The 19,648-nt window shown below is 38.8% G+C and overlaps 1 protein-coding gene across 5 annotated transcripts in view; it reads left to right on the plus strand.

Annotated features, from left to right (window-relative positions):
* Positions 1-19,648, plus strand: part of garnl3 (GTPase activating Rap/RanGAP domain like 3) — a 77,757-nt gene that overhangs the window by 37,771 nt on the left and 20,338 nt on the right. For 3 of the 5 annotated variants that reach the window (XM_044175476.1, XM_044175473.1, XM_044175475.1), the window contains exons 3-16: positions 3,408-3,482; positions 4,840-4,939; positions 6,674-6,792; positions 8,582-8,646; positions 9,929-9,992; positions 10,154-10,180; positions 12,496-12,571; positions 13,205-13,303; positions 13,414-13,517; positions 15,594-15,702; positions 15,874-15,919; positions 16,164-16,270; positions 16,361-16,476; positions 16,987-17,109. In XM_044175476.1, coding sequence (XP_044031411.1) covers positions 3,408-3,482; positions 4,840-4,939; positions 6,674-6,792; positions 8,582-8,646; positions 9,929-9,992; positions 10,154-10,180; positions 12,496-12,571; positions 13,205-13,303; positions 13,414-13,517; positions 15,594-15,702; positions 15,874-15,919; positions 16,164-16,270; positions 16,361-16,476; positions 16,987-17,109 — 1,230 coding nt within the window. The remainder of the gene's footprint in view (positions 1-3,407; positions 3,483-4,839; positions 4,940-6,673; positions 6,793-8,581; positions 8,647-9,928; positions 9,993-10,153; positions 10,181-12,495; positions 12,572-13,204; positions 13,304-13,413; positions 13,518-15,593; positions 15,703-15,873; positions 15,920-16,163; positions 16,271-16,360; positions 16,477-16,986; positions 17,110-19,648) is intronic. The other 2 variants (XM_044175477.1, XM_044175474.1) reach the window with 1 other exon arrangement.

A 19,648-nucleotide genomic window follows, 5' to 3' on the forward strand; every position in this document is an offset into this window, starting at 1 on the left:
GGAGGAGAGACTCTATGGTCCGTTGCCTGGCAACAAAAGATCATTCAGTGCAATGGTGATGGGAGGATAAAAAGGAAAATGGGACGTGAAGAGGAATAGATTGAAGAGGGTTTTGTAGATGTTCACAAGGGTGAGAAGAAGGTGGCAAATCACTCAGAATCAGTTGATAGCAGCAGCACAGCTGACTAAACCCATGACTCTTTACTTGAGATATCAGTATCAAATGTAACGTAATTAACTGTATTTGTACACACACTGCTTTCACATTAGTATTAAGCTTCTGAAATACATATATATATATATATATATATATATATATATGTAAAAGAACTTCTTACTTTGAAGTATGTTCTTTCTTTAAGTGTAATGTGTCAGCAGTCATATATCACCATGTTCAAATAAAAATGTCTCTATTGGCTCAACTATTACAGGTCTAAGAACATGTAAAACTGGATCTGACCCTGAGAAAAGGAACTTGTAGTATTTCCCAACTCTTGTAATTGAATTTGCAGTGCATTGACATTTCCCCAAAAGTCGAGTGAAGGAAAGTTAGAGGAATGGTTCAACATTTTGGGAAATATGTTTATTTGCTTTCTTGCCAAGCATTTAAATCCAATATTTCCACAGACTGTGCCAGGACACTGCTGCAGCCTGCACAGCGGAGTTAATGTCCGAAAGAAAAGAGCAGAGCAGAGCATTGCAGTCTGTAGAAGTGTTCGATTTCAACATTATTTCACACCCAAACATTTTATCTTTTCTTTGAGATCATGAAAATACCTTTGAAGACACAAACTGCTGCTGGATAATAGGTAAAACAAGACTAAAAGTGTACAGCCATGCTAGCCATGAGGCTGTACTCAAAAGCACAGCAATGCTAATGTCACAATAACAACATCCTGATGTTAAGCCAGTGAAATGTTTACCATTTTCACCATCTTATTTTAGTGTGTTAGCATGCTAATTTGCTAATAGCACTAAATACAAAGCACAGCTGAGGCTTGAATTGGACAAATTTAAATTTTGATCTAATGATGGCACTAGATTAAAGTTTAAGGAATCTCCAAAGTAAAATAAATTCATCCTGAGCGTGGCATGAAATCAGGGTTTCTACGGGTCCTTAAAAAGTCTAAAATCCAATAATCTGAATTTTAGGCCTTAAAATGTCTTAAATACGATTTTCACAGGTCTTAAAAATGTATAAGATTATGAAGTTAACGTTACATAAGTTGCATTAACTTCGGTCTCGCTTTTAAATGTGTTTTTGGGATAGAGTTGTATTGATCACACTGTAACAACTACAAAATGAAACCAGACCAATAACCACTTATGCAATCTGTGCAGCCTTCTCATCAAAAAAAGCTAAGCTGTGAAAATCGTGCTAATGTTGGTGCTACACTGAGCTATCGTCGCTAACAGTTATCTAAGACACTGAGGTGATTATCAAAATGATAAATACACTATATACAAAAACGAACATAAATACTATAATGACATGTACAAAGCTAACTGAAAAGTAAAGTAACTAACTTAAAGATGAAAAGGCACTGTAAGGTGATCACTAAAGTTGGAGGCAAACCTAACAGTAGAGTTGACAGGACCTAAAGAGACCTCACATGCAGTTTGTAAAACGGATATACGTTACAGCAAGTAGAGAATAATGGATTTAGTGTGTGAAGAGCAGGCAACTTTAGAATAGGGAACCTGTGTGGGTTAGTGGCTAGTGAATTACTTATGAGCAAGACCTCGCTTTAGAATGGGGAACATATTCAGAGTCAGAAAAACTTAATTTAGACTTATATGGACACTATTAACACTTGTAGTTTTGTGTTTTACTACATAAGAATAGACCATATTTATTAAGTGTTATTAAGGGAGAATGACTATTCTTGTGGTACAACCACCTTATAAGGCCCATACCGAGCAAAGCATATTAAGATCATAATTCATGTACATGAACAACTTCCTTACTTACTATCAATAAGCAGAAATTAAAGGGTTATTGAGGGAAAACTCTTAGTTAATAGCCTAGTAGTTATAGAATATGGTCATGCAGAATAAGGCATTAATAAGTGCTTTATAATGACTAATAAAGAGCCAACATGCTACTAATATGCATGCTAATAAGCAACTAGTTAATGGTAAATATGTGTACCCTAATATAAAGTGTTACCGTTAAAATTGTTTCTGTTAACTTTCATCTTTTATAGGTAAGTGCAAGTTCAGCGAGATCTGGCTCGAGAACAGCACATTTAGTGCTTGGTTGAAGCCTGTTGCTCCTTGTGCAAGAAAACATTTGAATTAGGAGCTTTGAGTATGAAGGCATTAGAGTTGCATGGGAAGTCAGAAAAACATACCGCAAAGCTGCCGTAAAAAGTCACCAGCAAACGCCTGCCATCAAACACACACACTACTCTTGTGTACACACAATTCTGTGTAGTCATGTTCACTTTAATGTTTAATGTAAAGTTGAATATGAATAAATTAATTTACTTTGCAAGTAATTCTGGGACTCCGATTTTCCTTCACATCCTTCGTACTTTTTTGCCAGTATGGACGTGAAATAGGTATTAAGTTGCATTCATGATGGTCCTTAAAAAGTCTTAAATTGAACTTGTTGAAAACCTGCAGAAACCCTGATGATCGTTGACCCAATTAGTTGTTAAGATATTTTACTCTAGGCCAAAGTGGTGGACCGACCGACCGCTGCCACTAGAATGGCTCAAATTAATGTATTGACTCTTCTCCTAAGGTTTATGTAGGGAATGCTATGTGATGGAATTACAGAGTAACATATGGAGTGCTGAGGTTAAAAATGGGGCTAACCATCACCTAAATCTCATTTAACTCTGCAAGAAAGCCAGTAAACGTTCTGTATTCCCCAAAATGTCAAACCATTTCTTTAAGTTGTATGTACTTACACAGTGTTCTCCTCCCCTGCCCTCTCTTGTTCCGCTCACTCTTCCACTATCATTGACTGTCCCATTTCACTCTCATAATGTTTCTTCTCCAGTGCTGTAGTAGAGAGAGATGAGTCAGCAAGAGACAGATAATTGGGGCCGATAAGTGGACGGTGGCAGATGCAAGAATGGAAAAAAAAATAGAGCATAAAAACAGGTTTTTACAGCAAAGAGAGTTGGAGGAATCATTGCAAAGACTTGAGTAATTATTGATGATTAAAGAAGTGTGGAGACGTTGGTAATATACACAGGGGAAGAAAGATATGTTTGTAGTAGGACTCATGCTGCTGTTGTCACATGGAGGTGATTTGTCTGCCATGGTTCCTCTTTTTTCTGTGATGGTAGCCAGCTTTAATGTATTTAGGACCTGCTTATTACTGTCTGCCACAAGTCATGGTTTGTCAGGCGTCTAATTTTAAACATGTCTCCCGCTCTCTGTCTCCCTCTCAGCTAATTTCCAGTGACGCAGATGGGGCCATTCAGAGGGCAGGACGCTTCAGGGTCGAGAATGGCTCGTCAGATGAGGTACATACAATATAATACTCTTTTGTGCACACATGCATCCCACCCATCCACTCACCTCTGTCTTGCTCTCACTAACCACAGAAATGATGGTCATTTTTGAGGCCATAGTCTTTTCTTGTACATCGGCGAATTGTCTTGTGTTGTCCTGAAAACCCAGACATCTATCGATGATGATACATTTTTATTAAATCATACTTAATTTATTTACAGTAACTTAAAGGAATAGTTTAACATTTGGGATAAATGCTTATTTGCTTTCTTGCTGAGCATTAGATGAAAAGATCCACATTACTCTCATGTCTGTATGCTAAATATGAAGCTAAAGCCAGGAGATGATTAGCTTAGGTTAGCATACAGACTGGAAACAGGGGGAAACAGCTAGCCTGGATCTGTACAAAAATCCACCTACCAGCACCTCTAAAGCTCACTCATTAACACGTTATCTCGTGTGTTTAATCTGTGCAAAAAACAGCATTTTTGGTTTTATGGAGAACTGTTACTCAGGGTGACAAGGAAACGAGTGGAGGTGATAGGCTGATTTTTTTTTCCTTTTGAAAAGAGCCTGGCTAGCTGCTAGCTACTGCTACTGGCTCATATTTTACAGCATACAGTTAAGAGAGTGGTATCGATTTTCTCATCTAACTCTTGGCAAGAAAGTGAATAAGCATATTTCGCAAAATGTTGAATTATTCCTTGACTGCCATTATGATTGAACGTATTTACCATATTGGTGCAAACCTACTCTTGAATAATGCAAGAGAATTATTGATCACATTATGACAGCCAGCTTCCTGTCTTATGTCCTTAAAGTCATATTACTGGATTAGAGAAACATGACAATGCGTTCTCATACACTTTTGGTCGCTAAACAACCTCAGTACATCATACTCAATACAGTTTTAATTGTTCCCAGCATTTGTTGATCATCTTTGTTGCTTTTTTATGTCAGTTTTCAAAAATGCAGCTACAGTGTATGTCCATTTTGGGCCCCTATCCTAATGTGATTCACTCCCTTGCCTTTGTCTCACATCTTGATCTGATTTAGGATGTCATGTTATATAAGACAAAACTTTAACCCTCCAGTTTTTAATTGAGAATCTTTGCATCCTCCAGGATTATTATTTACTTCATGATACAACAATAACAGCATAGACTGACTGAGGCTCACTGTGCCCAGGCTTTGGATGTATCTGATTTCCTGCCCTGTACTGTAATTGGTACTGTTGCACAGTTTTCCACAGAGAAGACTGCTGTGACTCAAGCTGTGACCAACATGATGACTATGTGTGTGTGTGTATGCTGGCATGCGTGTGTGTGTGTGTGTGTGTGTGTGTGTGTGTGTGTGTGTGACAAACAGACTTCAGACTACACTCCAGGAACCTGGAGGAGAACCGATGTCCATCTGGAGAATCCAGAGTACCACACCAGATGGTTCTTTAAATACTTCCTGGGAAAAGGTCAGTGCTCTTCTGCTGTGCTCTGTTTAAAAAACAACTCACACACATGGAGTAAGTGTGAGAGAGAGAGAGAAATGCAGGGGGTGAGGGAGAGCCTATAAGCTGCCTCTCAGACGCTGCAGAAATAAAACATCCTCTGAATTTCTTGCCTGGTCCACAGGACGCCTCTTATCTTATGAAGTCAGCCTTGTCCTCGTGCTGCACCACTCTTCATTCAAGGCCAAAACTTGTTAGCATCCAGCCATATCCCCACTGAGAGTCTCAACTACTCTCTAATCCCATACACCACCCAGGGAGGATGCCCATAGAGGACATACAGCCTCACCACCAGCAGACAGAGCAAAGGCTTGCCTCCAACAGATAACACAATTAAAATTGGACTGCAGGCTGGCAGGAGTCATTCACAGGTGCAGCCTCAGAGATTGTTACAAAATACATTAGAATTGGTCACCTGTTCTTTCACCTTTCTGACCCTCATCATCTCATCATCCTCATTAACACCCCCCTGTTCTCAGACTCGCAGTGTAGGTGACACAGCAAGTTGTGCAACAACAGAGCATTGTCCAGGTTTCTTTACCGTGACTCGAATCAGGAAGAATGCCTTCAGCTAAAAGGTTGAGATAAAGGACAGAGCCCGAGATGGATGGAGATAATTGTGAAGGAAAGTTAGAAGGCATAAAAGTCAGCAAGTGGAAGAAAAGAAATGCCTTTTCTCCTCTAGCCAAGGTCTAATCATGCTATGGCATGGGCAGTTTAAAAAGAGCCATGTCTCCAGAAAGTTGGCTCGACCTGTTTGGACTGCAACTGAGCCATCTGTGTCTCACAGCCTGAGCAGAGCTGACTGCATCGTACAACACAACACATTATGAACTCTTGGCCAATTATTCTAACATAAGCACTTCCTGTCTGATGAAGCATCCAATACAACGAGTTGAATCCTCAATTTCTTAATGATTAGGTGCAGAATAGTAAAACAGGTTGTCCTCCTTTGTGTCCCTGTAGCCTTGCCTTAGGTATGAATTTAATTCCTGATTGATTACAATGTGTTTTCTTCTCACAGAGAGAAAAGCTCCAGCTATCTACAGTAAACTAATAAGTGTATAATTGCAACCCAACCTTGCAAAGTCATCGTTTACCTGAAGCATAAAAACATGGCCAATGGAGAATAAAGAGAGCTAAAAACCAAATAGAGAAAGAAAGTGAAATTGTGGAATAAAGAATACAACATAGGAAAAGAAAGCATCAGAGGAGGACAAAGAAAGGGACAGCAATGCAGGAACAGATCTAATTGGGTTTGGAGGTCTGTTTGGCATTGTTTCTGAAAATGTTACCCTGTCAACCAAAGAGGCAGAGGCATGAATGTGTGACTCTGTGGTGGTGTCGTCAGGAAATCTTTGTCTGTGCCCATGTCACACACAGAGAAAACTGGAGATGGGGGGAAATAAATGAAAGGGAGACAGAAAATAAGGAAAGAATGGGTAGGAAGGAGGACAAAAAGGCAGAGAAAGACAGGCCAAGACAGCGAGGGGTTAAAAGGGAGAGTTGAATACCTAAACATTTTGGTGGGAGAGAATATAATTGGTCATTAAGAGAAAAAATATGCTACCTAAATTACTAAAAATAAAACATCAGTTCTCCGATCGAGGTTTGGATATTTAACGTGTGTTGATGTCACAATGAAAATATCAGTTTGTATGTATAATTTTATCTTTATATTGTCTTTGTCTCCCTCAGTACACCAGAACTATGTGGGTACAGATGCAGAGAAGAATCCCTTCTACCTGTCAGTCGTCCTCTCAGACCAGAACAACCAGCGGGTTCCTCAGTACAGAGCCATCCTCTGGAGAAAGGCGGTGAGTTCACAATCTGCACACCTCACGGCAGTGGTAGAAGAAGTACTCTGATCCTTTACTTAAGTAAAAGTAGCAATACAACAATGTAAAGATACTTCATTACAAGCAAAAGTTCTGCATTCAAAATTCTACTTAAAGGTTCCCTGTGGAGTTTTTGACCTCTAGTAGCGCTGTGGAGCATGCAGGTGATGCAATGCACATTACTACCAATGGTGTGACATTATTCCATCAACTGATGGCGGTAATACACCAAGAAATGCAAGATTTAAATCGACTTTACAACGGTTTTGAATGTAAATATAACTTATGTTATATATATAACTTATGTTTGTTTACAAGAAAACTCCACCGGGCACCTTTAAATACAAGAACAGAAGTATTATCAGCAAAATGTATTTAAAGTATCAAAAGTAAAAGTACTGGTTCTGCAGAAATATGGCTGCTGTGACTGATGTATTATTAGATATTACATTATTATGCTTTTAATTCTCATGCACCAATGTATAAGCACCATTTTACTGTTGTAGCTGGTTGAGGTGTAGCTACTTTTGACTACTTTATATACAGTTTGATAATGTTGTCAAGTCCTTCCCAACCTAGGGGCCAGGCCCCCTCCAAAATGTCACAAGATAATCTGATCTGGGGGGTTGCAAGATTCTTAATGGGGTATAAAAAAGGAAAAAACAAAGTTCTGCTACACAAAGTTATATTCATTTGTTTATATATTCATGGACTTTTCTCTAATCTTTGCTTTTTTAATGAAATAATGGATTATTTTACCTTTTTGGGCCTCAAACAGTTATCTAAATGAACTAAAAGAAGTTTAGAGGGGAAAATGTTTCTTTGGTGGAACTGCTAACAACTCATATGGACATCAATGTAACAAGGCAATCAAAAATATTGGAAACCACTGGTTTAATCTTTAACAATTAATTGTATTGTATGAGCTTATCATATGTTTTATTTCTGTAAAATCTGAAAAGTAACTAGTAACTACAGCTGCCAGCTTTCAGATAAGTGTAGTGGAGTAAAAAGTACAATATTTCTCTCTGAAATGTAGTGGAGTAGAAGTATAAAGTAGCATAAAATGGAAATACAAGTACTTCATAATTGTATTTAATGTACTTAGTTACTTTGCACCACTGCCTCACAGGATCTTCCCCCAAACAGAAGGGAAGGTACTGAAACGTTTGGAGCCCAGATTAATCTTAAACATTTTCTACTGGAGTACACAGTCGTAGATGGTACTGTTTCTGGGATCTAAATATGAGAAGGCACAAAATGGCATCTTGAGGAACTATGCTACTCCACTTTTGAGTCACCGTGTTTGTAGGTGTGTGTGTGAGATGCATGTTCGTGATTGTAGTTTGGTGTCTCAGCTTCATGACCAAGATAGCTTGGATCTAATTTTGGCCTCCAGCCTCATCTGGAACCTGATTAGGGTGGTGCACCTCCGCTGCCTGATCACATTGATTTGTCTTGTTTCTGTCATTCTCTAACTGGTACAGGATGTTGTTGTTGTTGTTGTTGTTGTTGTTGTTGTTGTTGAACAGAACAACTTTGTTTGGTTTGAACTGCTCTGGTTTAATTTGGTCCTCTGTAATTATTCTATGACTATGATGAAAAATATGTTGTGTGCTGTGAATTTCTTTTGGGTAATCCTAGGTTTGCAGGATATTCTTTTATAAATGAACAGGTATGAGCAAGTGAGTCCTCAGAGAAAAGGCGATTGAAGCCCGCTGTGCTAAGAGCTTGTAATCCCTGATCTGTGTCATTCTTGTTCGCTCAGGGCACTCTGAAGATCAGCCTCCCCTACAGCCCGACCAAAACACTATCAGTCAAGTCCATCTTAAGGTGAGAAGTGCAGCCTGGAGCTCAACACCGACGCAGTTCATTCACTCTTTACAATACATGTATGAGAATTAATATTGTTGGTTATCTCATGCTGCTGCTGAGACATAAAGACATGCATATAGTGTTGCCAGATGTGACTGACACCAAATAGCCCAATCAGAGCCTCAAATTCGCCCAATTGCCCTAAAAGTAGCCCAATTTTTTATGCCCACTGAGGAGAGGTATGTTACACTGTTATTGAGGTTAAGTGTTTACTGTTGTGTAGATGCAAGCACATTTGCACCCAAGCTACTTGTGTGTATGTTATTTTAACAAAATATCATCATACCTATATGAAGATCTAAAAGAAGCTATACCTTCTCTCCAGTACGGTATGATAATGTTTTGTTAAAATAAGATACAGACACGCAGCTTGGTCTCAAAATGTGCTTGCATCTATCCAACAGTAAACATACTTATCAGTAATGGCCATTATTGTGTTTGCCCCCATGACAAGTGCAATGTTATGTAATGTAACGATTATTTTCATTAATGATTAATCTGCAGATGATTTTCTCTATTAATAGATTAATAATTTTGTCTATAAAATGTTAGAACATTGTGGAAAATGCCCATTATAATTTTCCAGATCCCAAAGAGACGTAGTTATATTGCTTGTTTTGTCCCACCAACAGTCCAAAAAGATATTCCGTTAACTATAATATATGACAAAAAAGCAGCAAATCCATACATTTGAGAAGCTGGAACCAGAGAATGTGTAAGATTTTTGCTTGAAAAATGACTGAAACGATTAATCAATTAGCAATATAGTTGCTGATAAATCTTCTGTTGATCCACTAATTGATTGTACTATTTTAGTAGCACAATCATATAAAAGAAGCCCAATTGCTTGGAAAACTGCCCAATCTGGCAACAGTGCTCGCATAGTTTTTTACACCAGAACCCCAAATATATTGGAAAGAATTATATTTTATAGTCATTCATATCTTCAACATTATGTTTCCAGTAGCATATTTCGTGAGTGACTTGTAACACTATACAACAAGATGCATGAAACAGGAGATTATAAATTCCTCAGGCTGAGTGGTGTCACTGCTCAAACTCTGAATGAGAACAAATGGTACAAGCAGGAAGAGAAATCCCCTGTATCAGGTCTCGCTCATTTTTCTGTGTAACCCTTTGGGCTATTTGTCTTCCATCGATCCTAAACACCCCTTTCTCTTCTTTTTTTTCATTACTACTTCCTCCACTCCTCCTTTTCCTCCTCCTCCTCCACTCCCAGTGCAATGAACATGGACAGGTTTGAGAAAGGCCCCAGGGAGATCCTCAACCCTGAGATTCAGAAGGTGAGAGTAACACCAGAGCATCGGCCAGCTCTTCATGAAATGTAGCACCGGTCCATTTCCTGATCAGCAGCACCTAAACTGTATAATATCCTCAAGCATTGTCATCTCTAGCTGGAGAGCAGTACATTGTGAATGATAATTGCTGTGTCCTCTTTCCTCAGGATCTGCTGGTGTTGGAGGAACAGGAGGTATGGGATGACACTGTTTTCACAATACAGTTTAGCTTATTCATTGATAGTTTTTTGTAGAGATCTGGCATTTGTTTTCCAGGTTAGAGATTACTTCTTTTATTCAAATTTCAAATTTTATTTATATAGCGCCAATCCATAACAGAAGTTATATCATTGCACTTTTCCTACAGAGCAGGTCTAGACTGTACTCTTTATAATATTATTTACAGAGATCCAACAAATCCCACCATGAGCATGCATTTGGCGACAGTGACAAGGAAAAACTTCCTTTAAGAGGCAGAAACCTTAGGCAGAACCAGACTCAGGGTGGGTGGCCATCCGGTTGGGGGGGGAGCACAATGCAAATATTCCACCTAGAATTTTAAAATAGTAATAATGTAATGGTAGTGGTAATATTAATATTAATAAAGTAATAATAACAGGAATGACAGTGATAGGAATAATAATTATAATTATAGTAATAATACTAATAATAACAGTTGTAGTAGCAGTTGTTGAGCAGGAACACGGGGGCAGCAGGTGGCCCACAATAACAGATCCAGTCTCTGCAGCTCCGGAGGCAGAAATACCTGCAGAAAGCGACAGAAGGAGAGAGGAGAGAGACGAGAAAGCACAAATCTACAGGAGAGAGAAGATGTTGAGTTAGTAACATGCATTAATGTGATAAAAATGCATACAGATGGAGAGGAGAGGAGGAGAGAGGAGCTCAGTCCAACATGGGAAGTCTCCCGGCAGTCTAGGCCTATAGCAGCATAACTAAGGGATGGTTCAAGACTCACCCAAGCCAGCCCTAACTATACACTTAATCAAAGAGGAAAGTCTTAAGCCTACTCTTAAATGTAGAGATGGTGTCTGCCTCCTGAACCCAAACTTGGACCTGATTCCACAGGAGAGGAGCTTGATAACTGAAGGCTCTGGCTCCCAATCTACTTTTGGAGATTCTAGGAACCACAAGTAACCCTGCATTTTAAATTCTATTCTGAATTTTACAGGGAGCCAGTGCAGAGAAGCTTTTTTCCTAGTTCTTGTCAGTACACGTGCTGCAGCATTCTCGATCAACTGGAGAGTCTTAAGGGACTTATTCGGGCAGCCTGATAATAAGGAATTGCAATAATCCAGTTTGTTTCATGTGGGAGATAAAGGATAAATCCTGATGAAAGATAACTCAGAGGTTCCTTACGGTGGTCAGGCCAGTGCAATGCCATCTAGAGTAACTCTAAAGAGTTTTAGATAATGTGTCTCGGAGGTATTCCGGGCCAAGTACAATAACTTCAGTTTTGTCAGAGTTTAACATGAGAAAATTGCAGGTCTTCCAGGTTTTTATGTCCTTAAGGCATGCTTGAAGTTTAGCTAACTGATTAGTTTCTTCTGGCTTGATCGATAGATATAATTGGGTATCATCTGCATAACAATGAAAGTTTATGGAATGTTTCTTAATAATATTGCCTAAATTAAGCATATATAAGGTGAATAGAATTGGTCCAAGCACAGAACCTTGTGGAACTCCGTGACTAACTTTGGCGTGCACGGTGGGTACACCGTTAACAAACTGAGATTGATCTGATAGATAGGATTTAAACCAGCTTAGTGCAGTTCCTTTAATGCCAATTAAATGTTCCAGTCTCTGTAATAGGATGTGATGGTTAATGGTGTCGAATGCAGCACTAAGATCTAACAAGACAAGTACAAAGACAAGACCTTTGTCTGATGCAATTAAAAGGTCATTTGTAATTTTCACCAGTGCTGACTCTGTGCTATGATGCACTCTAAATCCTCACTGAAAATCCTCAAATTAACTATTAACACATTGTTATGTGTTTGGTTTCCTTTTGTTTAGCTTTCCAGTCACCTTCATATACCCACATATCATAACATATACCTACTTGTTTGATTCTTTATTGATTCTTTATCTGGTAAAAGTCTCTGCCATACTGTTGAAAAATAATCTTTAATATTGTTTTACATCTTACAGGGAAAAAGTATTAAATATATCTCCAACTACAGTAGTACTTTCTAATATTATGCCATCTTCATTAATTTTTATATTCTTCTTCTGTAATTGCACAGTAAATGCATGCTATTAAATCTGTCTTCTTGTTGGGTAATTACTCTCTCTGTGTATCTTTGTTCTTATTTTTACATAAAGACTGATAACTAGCACTTCTGATTACCTATTGTGTATCCTTTGTACCATATTTTACATTCTCTATGTACATTTCTTACAATAAAAGCACTGTATGTCAATAGAACATAATATTCAATGCATGAATTGTACATTATTTCATAATCTAAACCCAACTATAATTTTGTAGGGTTCTGTCAACTTTAAATTTGGCGTCCTGTATGCCAAAGATGGACAGCTCACAGATGATGAGATGTTTAGCAATGGTAAATCCCTCTATACTCAACATTTTTCAGTGTCCAAACCTATTAAAGGGATTGTTTAACATTTTGGGAGAGACGCTTATTCGTGTTCTTGCCAAAAGTTAGATGAGAAGATCAATTTTATTTTCATACCTGTCCATTCAATATGAAGCTGGAGTCAGCAGTTTAGCTTAGCATAAAGAAAGGAAACGGGGAAACATCTAGCCTGGTTCTGTATGAATGTAACAAAATCTGCCTACCAGCAATTCCAAAGCTCACAAATTAACATGTTATATCTCATTTGTTTACTGCACCCAGCCAAGAAATAGCCCAGGACGTAACCCTCCCGTAAAACCAAATGTGCCGTTTTTACATGTATTTTGTACAGATTAAACAAACAAAATATAACATGTTAATGAGCCAGCTTATGAGGCTTTTCCAGGTAGATTTTTATTACTTTTGGACAGAGCCAGGCTAGCTGGTGTTAGCTTCATATTTCATGTGCAAACATGACAGTATCAATGTTCTCATCTAACTCAAGGCAAGAAAGCGAATAAGAGTATATTTCCCAAAATGTCAAACTATCCTTGTATCAAAACAGCATGTACTACAATAGAAGATATCTGCTATGCTGAAAGTCCTGTGTTTTTTTTTCAGAGACTGGGAGTGAGAGCTTCGACAAGTTTCTCAGTCTGCTGGGTGATTCCATTACACTGCAGGGATGGGCAGGTTACCGCGGAGGGCTTGATACCAAGAGTAAGAGAGCTCACATCTGTTGATTCACATCACATTAACATCATTTTAAAGTGAATGACTTTGAATATGCCAATGTTTGTCTTCTTCTGTTTCTGTCTCTTTACCTGCAGATGACACTACAGGAATTAAGTCCATCTACACAGTGTATCAGGGCCATGAGCTCATGTTCCATGTGTCCACCATGTTACCCTACTCTAAAGAGAACAAACAGCAGGTGGGTGTCTCTCTGTGTAGTTGGGCATTTTTCTCCTGGGTTCAGACATTCATGATCCAGAGGATGAATCCTACTGACTACTGATACCCTAGACACATCCCCTAGACACATTCTGGCAGTCAATAATAAGGAACAGTCTGGGCTCATACCACATTTGAGTGTGACTGCCGGTCGTCTCCCATCCACCTGAGCAGCAAGAACTGCAGTCATATGAAAGAATTTTGATTTATTTCATACCTGAGCACAATTATTCTGGAATGTAAAGTCAGTTCAGCTTAATTGGTGAAGCTGTTAATTTCACCCCATAATACAAAAGTGTTAAATGTAAAAGAAAGCATCCTGACTATTTTGCTGTGTGTGTGTACTATGTGTATAGTCCAAAATAGTGTCCAAAATAGAAGTGTTTCATCCTTTAGAGAGCCTTTTTATGAATGTGCTCATTAACTTTCATAGCAAAATGTGTTTTACATTGTATTATTTCTTGTGTACAAGTGGAAACTATGACTGGATGGTGGCAGTAGAAGAGTTATCATGTTTTGTAGATACATTGTCATGAACCAAAGAGTTGGACAAGGGTAAATTTTGACTTGATGGTGCTGTAAGCCAAGAGGTCGTAGTTGTTGAGATGTCTTTCTCGGGAACAAAAATACAAATAAAAAGAGAAATATATATTAAATTGTCATTGAAGGGGAGAGGATTGGTGGCAAAGAGAATATCGTAAAAAAGCAAAATGGAGATGGCAAAACAAGCAGGTGAGACAGGAGTTAGTGCAGTAGATGTGCTTGATGTTGCTGCCTCTGAAGTTTTGAGATCAAAGAGTTGAAATTATCACTGCTTCTTAAATTGTTTATGGTGTGCGAACTTGGAAAATGTTTGCTGTTACAATAACACCCTCTTCCACACACATATACATGTCCCCATCATAGCAGCCTTACTCAGTACCTCATCAACAGATCTTTTGGTTTAACGGCCCACAGCTTTACTGTTTTGATATACTCTCACCACTCTCATCAGTGTCGTTTCTAAGCGCTATAGGCAGCTGTTTTAGTGAAAAAGCTCAGATAAACCCAATTAAATACCTTCCCAGCACCAAACAAAGTCAGCAAATAGCTGGAGCATTTAGCAGCTAAATAGCCAGATATATCCCGCAGGAGTTAGTGTAGACCAGTGGTTTTCAAACTGCGCCTCACTAGGGGGGCATGGGAGAGTTAAAGGTGGGTCACGGAGGTTTTGCACGCTGATTTGGCCCGAGTACCAACATAGTCAACAGCAGCAGTGGCTGTGACAAACAGCTCTTGAAGGTAATTAGGGTACACACATCATACTCCTCCATACTCTTCCAAATGGGAACACAGACATGATACATATTTTTAGATTCAGTGTGACTTACACGCTCAGAGGATATCATTATATCCATCACAAATAAACTTCCAGAAATCCACTTAGAATCATAGAAGAGGCTCCTTATAACTCCAGAAGTTGCCTGAGAATCATTATGTTTTTAAGTTTTCTTCAGTATCAAAGTTATCCTGTGATAATTTTCTGTACATCCATGGGTACATTGCAAACAGGAACTGCTAATAGGTAATTCAGCATACTTTTAATGGTGTCACTTTACCAAAATGAAAACAAATATAGGCTAAAAAAAACAGAGCTCAAGATGTAGCTCACAGCAATAACTCACTGAATCCATGGCAGTGGGAGGGATTGGGGGTGCACAGTTGTCTCGACAGTTCCCCTGGTGTAGACCAACAGAGGTAAAATAAGAGTGAATATTGTACATACATTCATCAGGTGCACAGAAACATGACTCCAAATGAATGATAATTTTGCTCTGTGTCTGCTGGATGTGTAAATAGGCAATTATTCATTTGCGGTAACAACTTTATAAGGTGATAATACATCAGTGTTGTGTTTACAGTTTGTTGCTTTGCCCCTAAGTGACCTTAAAATCAATGAATCCAGGTTTAAATACAATATAAAAACAATTCCTGTAATACATGAATCACAGGGTACCAAGGTTATTTTGCCGGTTTTTCCTCATCTTGTGTTTCTTTGACTTGTCCTCTTTGGCAGGTGGAGAGAAAGAGACACATTGGAAATGACATTGTTACCATAGTTTTCCAGGAAGGGGATGACGCATCATCGTCCTTCAAACCGTCTATGATCCGATCGCACTTCACCCGTATCCTTCACATGGATAATGACTGTCAGAGAAATTAAATGGTAATCAGCAACATGAACCATGTTCAGAGGAGCTTTTGAACAGATATCACATCAGCCCTGTAACGATGAAGATATATAGATTGCTATTGTGTCTCCAATATAATCAGTGTTTCCTTTACTTCACTTCCAGATATTTTTGCATTAGTTAGGTATAATAGCCAGAATGACAGTTACAGGTGAGTGCTTTGATTAATGTTGTGGTTTGTGGTGTTCCAGTCCAGACTGTGTAACAACTGCTTTTGACTTTCACTTTGACTTGCTACTTAAAAAACTCACTTTAATTCTGGCTACTAGGGTCTCTTAATTGTTTCTGTGATGTCCTTGATTAAAAAGAGTAGTTGACTTTACCGTATTGTGTGATGTGCTCTATCATCCATTTTAAGTGTAAGAGAGATGCTATATATCTGATCTTTGTCACAGGTTGAAGATATTCTCAGAGGAGAGTGTTCCACTGTTTGGACCCCCTCTCCCATCTCCACCTGTATTTACTGATCATCAAGAATTCAGGGACTTTTTATTAGTCAAATGTAAGAAAAAAACATTAGAATATGGCCAATACATTTGCATCATTCCTAGTTTCTTTTTTTTCTAATCTGATCTTGCTTCATCTCCTGCAGTAATCAATGGAGAGAAAGCCACACTGGAGACGCCAACGTTTGCCCAGAAGCGTCAGCGGACACTTGACATGTTGATCCGCTCGCTCTACCAAGACCTCATGCCTGACCTGTACAAGGTACAGCTGCATTGCTGACCACCAGTCTAGTGTAGAGACCTGCTCTTGTCCATTCTTGGATGGACGTACTATTAGGCTATCCAAGTTGTCTCCTCTGTCTCCTCCTTGTCACTTCAGTCACTGGCAGCGACTGTAGCCACTGCTGAGTTGTATTCTGCTGTATTCCACTGCAGCCCTTGGTCTGCCTCTGCATACTGCACCACACTGGACGACTGGATACTACTGCAATGCTGACTTTCTCAGCAGGGACTTTCTCAGCAGAGCTCTCTCTCCTCACATCACTTTTGTTCTTATTTCCCTTGTTTTTTTCCTTTCACTGTTGCTCCTAACACAACATGTTTCACTGCTGCTGTTCTCACCCCCTGCCAGGGTCTGTCTCTAAGACCCCTTTCTGGTTTCTTTTTCCCTCTGTGTGTGTGTGTGTGTGTGTGTGTGTGTGTGTGTGTGTGTGTGTGTGTGTGTGTGTGTGTGTGTGTGTGCCACATTTGGGTGTTGTTGTTCCACGTTTAGGTTCCTTTTTCTCCCCAGAACATGTTAAACCGGCGGTCATTCAGCGACGTGCTGCCTGAGTCTCCAAAGTCGGCACGCAAAAAGGAGGAGGCACGGCAGGCCGAATTTGTCAGAATAGGTCAGGTAAGGAAGTAATAAACACGCAAGCACACACACAAACACAGTATTACCAACCAACCAGAGCTCTGCAGTACGAAGGCAGAAACACCCACATGTACACACACATATACACATGGAAACCAGGATACACACCCAGACAAAGGTGGGCACACACAAGCGTAGATGGACAAACACACCTGATCACCTCAGAAACCTAGATGCACCTGCACATGTAAACACAGATGTTGATTATTGGTATCATTGAGCATAATATCAGCACCTAGCATTAAATTAGTTATAAAATATAAAATCACTTTTATGTGCTGTGTATTTCATTACTGTGTCATTTAACTGGTTTGCCAACATTAAATTCTTAAAGGATAGGTTCACATTTTTTCAAGTCTGTCTTCAAAACAATATTCACATGCCCGTATGTACATTGAAACAGTTTTTAGTCGCTGTAATTGTTCCTGCGATTCCAAAGTGTTGGGGGACAAAATCCTCAGTCCTTGTTTTGTGCAATACAATACAAAAGGTATTGTGTTGCATTGTAACCCCTACTCATTTTTAGTTGCCTTTACCTGATATTTTCTGATAAGTAATTGTTAAATGTGCATCTTCACTACAAATAGAACTGTGCTTTACTGTCTTACATTTGACTGTTCTAGCGTATTTTTAGGACAATATTAGCTGTAAATTCAAATATAGATCAATTTTTTGTTTACCTCAAAATTGTAGTGGGCAGAACCTTTTTTCAGCCCTGAATAGTTAAAATTACTCCACAGTCCAAGGAGTCATATAATTCTTGCTCAAATGACAGAATATATTTTCTAGATGTTAAAGTGCATGGAGGATGTGATACTGGTTTTGATCAGCTTCTATTGTAGAGAACACTTAAGATTTGAGCTTTAATCAAGTGCTTAATTTACATTGAGACACATTACATAGATTTTCTGTCCATGCTGAAAAACAGGGCCTTTTTTGTGAGCCCATAAACACTTATCTACGAGTGCCAGTGCATTTTTCAATTTTGAGACAACAATGAGCCAAATAGAGAAAGAGCAATTGGAGGAGAAGCTACAGACATATTTAAAAACTAGCCTCTTTCATTTGTGAGGAACATCTGTGACTCTTTGTACTATGATAAAGTCATTTAAGTCCTGACAGACAGCTGAGCAAACTGGACACCTGCTTTCAGGAGGGTCAGGATGGAATAATAATATAAGAACAAGTCTCTGAGCCACAATCCAGTAGTCATTACCGGGATGATGTAATCATCATTACACCTCTCTTCTGGGTGCTGACGTAACTATAATTATACATGAACAAAGTCTGAAAACACAAAGAAGAAAAGTGTGTAAAGAATGGGGCTGAACCTAGATGGCATCTGGCATTATGGAAATAATTAGTTTTAGGTTTGTGAGATAATAATCTCTTTTGGACAAATGTGCAGCCTGTTGTGATGTGATATACCTGACAATGTTTCAGAGTGCCTTAACCTAAATTAAATATGCTTTGATTGTGTCCTAAAGCCCAGCAGAAAATATGTCTATGAATAAAGTCTTACAGGGCAGACAAATATAAGTACAATGAATGAGAAATTTCTCTCAGTAGTCCCCTTTACCCTCACAAACCAAATGCAAAATAAAATCAAGTTTTTTCAGCTGAGAAATATATCCAAAATCGAAATGTTCCTAGGTATTTATTAATAACCCTGAGACAAACCCTCTCTCGGGGTTCCATACAAATCACATCAGGGTTTTAACAGGTACCAGATGTACAGACTACCCTCCTCCTACAGAGCTACACTGGATTCCTGTCACTTTACAAACTGATTTCAGCATTTTACTGATTGCTTTTAAAACTCAAGCAGGTCTGGTTTATAGCTCCGTTACCACATTTTTTAACCTCACACAGGCCAGAATACAGCCTGCGAGCAAAGCTGCTCTTTTTTCAGTCTACACTGAAAATAAACACCTAGTAGGTATTTGCCATCACAGCCGTGCACTGTGAAATAGACAGCTAGAAGAAATTAGGTTAGCAAAGTCGGCACATTTTTTGAATTAGTTCTAAAGATACATATTTATGCTACTAAAGCAATTCTGTCGCTCTTGTTTCCTTTGTTTATCTTAATTTGCTAACCCTTGTTCTTCTTCGTGTTACTGTTTGTGTTTTATACCTTGTTTGACCTGTTTCTGTCGCTCTCTGCTCATAAACACAAAGCCGAGGCATCAACACATTGTGCAGTAAAGCATGAAAACAAAGGAAGGTAGACGTGTTGAGTCATTGATTATCCAGTTTTGTAGAGACAAGGCGTTTGTCCTCAACTAAACTGTTTCTCTGTATGTCCACTCATTGTGTGATGCACATTATATACAATGATTTCATGTTTTTATGGATGTCTGATAGGTCAGAATGTGTATTTTTTATGGATATTTTCTCACGGATGGCAAAGTACACTGCACTGCCAAGCCATTGTACTGTTGCTTGATATTGATTTCATTATATCCAGATTGCCTGTTTATGCAGATATGTAAATTGAAATACCTGACTGTGCAGCTTA

This window comes from Siniperca chuatsi, linkage group LG18, assembly GCF_020085105.1.
Source record: "Siniperca chuatsi isolate FFG_IHB_CAS linkage group LG18, ASM2008510v1, whole genome shotgun sequence".
NCBI classification, from domain to species: Eukaryota; Metazoa; Chordata; class Actinopteri; order Centrarchiformes; family Sinipercidae; genus Siniperca; species Siniperca chuatsi.